Source organism: Otolemur garnettii, unplaced genomic scaffold (assembly GCF_000181295.1).
Source record: "Otolemur garnettii isolate 467f Iridium unplaced genomic scaffold, OtoGar3 scaffold00138, whole genome shotgun sequence".
Taxonomy (NCBI): Eukaryota; Metazoa; Chordata; class Mammalia; order Primates; family Galagidae; genus Otolemur; species Otolemur garnettii.
Window position 1 is genome coordinate 3,598,295 of NW_003852533.1, and position 5,678 is coordinate 3,603,972.

The 5,678-nt window shown below is 47.2% G+C and overlaps 1 protein-coding gene across 1 annotated transcript in view; it reads left to right on the plus strand.

Moving 5' to 3' along the window:
• Positions 1 to 5,184, plus strand: part of MSRB3 (methionine sulfoxide reductase B3) — a 111,575-nt gene extending 106,391 nt beyond the window's left edge. Inside the window, exon 6 of the mRNA XM_003798531.2 lies at positions 5,014 to 5,184. Coding sequence (XP_003798579.1) covers positions 5,014 to 5,184 — 171 coding nt within the window. The remainder of the gene's footprint in view (positions 1 to 5,013) is intronic.
• Positions 5,185 to 5,678: the final 494 nt, after the last annotated feature.

Consider the following 5,678-nt stretch of genomic DNA (forward strand, 5'->3'; position numbering starts at 1 on the left):
AAAAAAAAAAAAAAAAAAAGAATTGTGTTAAAAACCCAGCCTACTGCCTGATCTTTGAGTTAACAGTGCAGAAAAAGTCGGGAGAGAGGACTGCTCACTTCTTTGTGATTGCTGCTCACCAAGGAGGTAGATTATTCTGTTGCATTCTGATTTTTGTTGCAATTGTATTTGTTTACTTCTGTTATCCCACCCACTGAATCGAAGAGTGACACTCCAGTTATCTCTTCCAACGAAGATCTTTATCTTAACTCTACTTGCTCTGGTGGCACCTGTATCTTCTGTCAGGATGTAGCCATTTCCTGATAATTTTTGGTTACAAATAATTTTCCTTGGGCAGCACCTGTGGCTCAAAGGAGTCGAGTGCCAGCCCCATATGCCAGAGGTGGTGGGTCCAACCCCCAGCCCTGGCCAAAAACTGCAAAAAAAAAAAAAACAAACACTTTTTTCTTAATTTTATTTAATTCATATTTTCAGCTAGTGATAAAATCCACTGCTTCCATTGTGATACTGTGGATAATTGTTTGATAGTTTCTCCCTAACCCTCCAACCGCCACCTGTTAAGCACTGCTTGGTCAAGAGTTTACGTTCAGTGCAAAGAGGTAAGATTTGTATGACTTACGCTGTAGTTCAACAAAGTAAGTTCCTCCTGGAAATACTTGGGGAATTCTTCCTTCTTCAGATCGAAATTATACATCTGGAGCAAATGGGAGACTAATAAATCACTTAACTTTTTGTACTAAGCTTTAAGGAAGCCACCAACCCTTGAGTTTCCCCGGGTTGCGTTCAGTCTGTGATGGGGGGGAGTCTGTGGTGGAGTGCCTCAAATTTGTTTTAAATCATTAATTTGTTCTAAGTCAGGCAAATCAGGAGAAAGGCAAATGTGCACCAATACAAAGTATTTTTCAGAAGTTAAACACTTTTTGCTAAAACCCCAAAACCTTATTAATCTGCAGATGACAACTCCTATATTGCTGATGATTAAAGCTATGCATGTGTTGCAGTAAGCTTTTAGACTCACAGCTCATCTCTCTCTTTCTTGATCTTTCAGTAAAATCACAGTGCTGAACTGGTGACTTCACAATCATTTCCTTGGCAAAAGATTAATATCACAAGTGGGGAGGGAAAGAGCCTTCATGGACACACCAGAGTCTCCAATAACACTGGGAGAACACAGAATACTCCTGGCGCAGGAAGTTGCTTTCCCTCTTAAAACTCTTTCCCGTGCCCAAGTGTAGAAGCCCTGCTTTGAAAGTGCTTCAGGTCCCAGATTAAACACAAGAGAAAGTGGCAATAATCAAGGCCAGACGTCCCAGGGACAGCTGGGACACGCCCTTCTAGGACAGCGCTGGTACCCTGTTTGTGTTTCTTATGCATGCAATCAAGAATTGCAGTCAGATTTTAAGAAATTGCGTCAAATTCGATGCTCCCTCGCTTCTCTTGGGGGGCCCTTCCCCTCAGTTCTCTGCAGGCCCCTTTAGTTGCCAGCTTTTCTGTGTGGCAGGCTCAGCTGATGCAGGATTCCTATGGGAATTAAACATTTTTCTTTTGAACAGTTATCTGATTCTTTTTAGAATGAGGGCTAGAAGATGCAGGTATAAGCCATATTTACCTATAAAATAAAGAAATACACAACCATTAAAAGCAACTTTCAAAATGTACATGGAAGATTCTAGGCTAAAATAAATCATTAACAGCAGGCTTTGGAGATTTCTTCACCAGGCAGCCAGTTTGTTCCAGTTACAACCAGGTGTGCTGAGAGAGCCCAGGAGCCAGGTGGCCGGGCGGGGGCAGAGCTGCCGGCGTCTGGAGAAACAACTCGTGACAGCTTCCATTCATCATCCTCCCGGCCAGGGCTAGGAGCAGGGAGAATGGGCTCCATGTGCGTCCCGCAGGGAGGCGCCTTCAGGGCTGTGGACTTCTAAAAGAAACTGGGCGATAGTCTTTTCCGGAAGACTGGGTCCATCTGGGAGGGGTACACCCGGTGCCATGTGGTCAAGCTTCCCTCACACATGGCCTTGCAGCGCTGCAGCCCAAAGAGTGCGCATGTGCCACAGGGACAAACCAGTACCCTCTAGGATCTGAAAAAATAATTCTCCTTCCTCAGTAACATAAGCTGGTGTGAATCTTCCAGAACACCTCTTGTGGCAAGCATAGTGGAGCCACATGCATAAGGGCTCCAGCCCTTCTGAGGGTGTCCCTGCCCTCGTCCCCAGCTCAGTCATTTGTTTGCAAATGATTTTTCTTGCCGTTTCTTCACTATGCAATTTCTCCGCCTCACCTCTCTTTTTTTTTTTTTTGCCTTGGATTTGGGGCACATCTAGAGTTAGGGTTTTCTTTTTGTTTAACAGGCAGACTAGATCCAGATTAGCAGATGAAACTACAGATTGAAAAGCAACTCAGTTCAACAGATTAGATTGCTGTAATCTGGATATTTAAAATATGATTTGGGAAATTAAGACCATGTATCTTACACTTCAATGGCTTCAAGCATATCCTTGCTATGCTTTCTTTTTGGAGTGACATAAATAGCAATATTTTCTTTTTTTTTTTTTTTGAGACAGAGCCTCAAGCTGTCCCCCTGGGTAGAGTGCCATAGCATTACAGCTCACAGCAACCTCCAACTCCTGGGCTCAAGCGAGTCTCCTGCCTCCGCCTCCCAAGTAGCTGGGACCACAGGCGCCCGCCACAACGCCTGGCTATTTTTTGGTTGCAGCCGTCATTGTTGTTTGGCGGGTCCGGGCTGGGGATTCGAACCCGCCACCTTAGGTGTACGTGGCTGGCGCCTTAGCCGGTTGAGCTATAGGTGCTGAGCCAATAGCAATATTTTCTAAATACACTCGAGATGATTAATAAAGGCAATTATTACATAGCTGTGTTCCTTAAACACACACATCCGTCTAAGGCTTTCGTAAATGTGGACATATCACCTCTCGGATGCCAGGTGATCACAGAGCTGTGGGGGGGATGTACGGCTGCACCCTGGTCACCAAAAGCACGAGGCCCTGGTGGCTGGTACCTGTTCTGGCCACAGAAATGGGTGTTTTCCTATGTCCCCTGGGCAAGCATAAGCCATTTACTATACATCTTAGCTACTGGTGCCTGAAAATTCGGCCTCAATTGTTTGTAGAAAGGAGAAACAATTTGAGCTGCCAGCCTTGACATTACCTAAACCTGCACAGAATGTGGTAAAATAATACAAGATTTGTTTTTTAGGCCTGTTTCATATTTTCTAGGAAATAGATCCAATCAGTTTAGGCTCACTTTCAGGTCTTTAACAAGCTGACACAGTGTGTGGCAGTGACGTGAGGTGCACCAGCACACCGTGCCATGGAGGCAACGTTTGTGCCACCCACTTCTTTTTTTTTTTTTATTTCTTATAGCATAACTGTGTACAATAATGCAACCATGGGGTACAGTGTGCTGTTTTCATATACATTTTGAAATACTCTCATTGAACTGATTAACATAACCTTCATGTCATTTTCTTAGTTATTGAGTTAAAACATTCATACTCTGCTTTTAGAAAGATTCACATGTACCCTTGTAAGATAAACCATAGAGGTGACCCCACGCCCACTTGTTAATAACCCCTGAGACCTGAGTTTACACATGCACCAGGGAAACTAAGATTCCAGCTCTTTGTATTGTAAAGAGCACCCACATCACATCTCCATCTGGAATCTCGGCTCCCATCCCTGCTGCCATCCCTGTGGCTCACCCTCTTTCCCTGCCGGCTGTCAGTGTTAGCTCCCTGGAGCAGCTCCGTGAGGTTTACTGATCACTGTGTTTGTGCCTTTTCTGAATCTTGACTCTTTCTCGAAAGGCTCTTCCTAGAATTCACTTCCTTCAGGCCCTTACTCCAGAGTCCCCCCAGGGAGACCTGTCCTGTCCGTGTTGTCTACAGTGTTGACCCAACCTTGCCCCCGGTCATGCCTTCCTCCCCCTCCACAGCACTGATTTCTACACGCTGTGCTTTGTACTTTGCTGACTTCTTGTATGTTGTTTGTCTCTCCCACTAGAATGTAAACCCCGGAAGGTCAGGATGGTGCCTGCGCCTTTAGAGTGCAGGACAGTGCCTGGCGTGTAGCGGGCACTCCAGAATACCCGTAAAATGAACGGACGGGACTCATCCACCCCAGGCTTTGGTTTCTTTGGTACATGATGAATGAGGTCTTCACAGCCTGTCTGAATGTGGTGTACTTGACCCTTCTGTGCTGAGAAAGGCTGGGAGATATGTCAGCGTGAACTTGCTGTCACCTTCTGGACCACAGTGGTCAATGCCAGGCTCCCTCAGAACCAGGCCTTTTTGGAGACTTGCTCTGGGCTCAATTTCGCTTGAACTCCGACCTAACCAACCGTCTTACCTTCTGTCTGGATCCTAGGCCTTCTTCCAAGTTTTGAGTAGTGAGTAGCACTGATTTGGTTGCACAACTTACTCCTTCTCCACATTTTTCAGTTCATTTGGGTAAAGAAGCCACCGTGACACTCCAGCAGCCCTGGTGACCCTGACGTAATGTATTGAGCCTTGCTGTTGGTTGCCTTGCTGGGTTCTGAGAACACCCAGTGCTGGTCTGATGTTAAGTTTTACTATCCATGAAAGCAAACCTCACCTCCGTCACGGCCAGTTACACGGCAGCTTTTATAGTGGACTTCTGCATATCTGAAACCCACCCAGCCAAAGCCAAAAGCCCCGCTGGGGAGACATTTCATTCTGCCGGTTCCCCACAAGGGGAGACCCAGGGTCAGCGAGATTCATAAAATTACTCAGTCATTTTTCAGCTGGCTGGGAGACTTCACAGATCAAAAGACAGCAGTTCCTAAATGATTCTGATATGCACAATTCTAGTGCTTTTTATTCTCAGCCTGTGGTGCAAAGCCTGCCAGACCCACGTTTGCAGCTACTGACAGGCAGACTGGGAGCCATCTCACAGCTGGCTGTCCACCCACACTGCGCCCGCGGGCGCCCTGAGCCTGCCCTGCCCATGCCCCTCATCCTGCGTTCTTCTCTTTCAGTGTGGAGCTCACCTCGGGCACATCTTCGATGACGGACCTCGTCCAACCGGCAAAAGATACTGCATCAATTCGGCGTCCCTGTCTTTCACGCCTGCAGATGGCCATGGAGGTGCCGAGGGAGGCAGTGGGGTCGGCAGCCCAGCCGCCCAGGCAGACAGAGCGGAGCTGTAGAGTAATGGGGTGGCACAGACAGAGCACAGACAGAGCTAACTTACCGTGCAGCTTAGTAAAGAGATCAGAGTTGTTTATCTCTGTGCTTAGTAAAGAGATCAGAGTTGTTTATCTCCATAGATATATTTTTTCAGGAACTATAAGGGCATCTTGTGCTATGGATATTCTTCTTCTGCTTAAACAAAGGCCTTGGCCGTTGTTCTGCTGTTGACTAGATCAGGAACTATCCACAGCTTCACCAAGCGAGCTGGCGTGGGGAGGCCCTTCCCAGGCCACTCGCACACCCTTGGCATTTTTCTCTTTGCACACACAGCTGCTTTTGCAAACCCCACCCCCCTTGATTGAGAGGCAGAGAGTTCTGGGATGTCAAATGAGAAGACAGAGATCTCCTAGGCAGCATGGAGGCTGGGTCTGGGAAGTGCAGGGTACAGGGATGGCGGGACGCGTGGCCTTGGGCCTGGGACAGACCCACCTCAGCCGAGCATGGGCTTCGC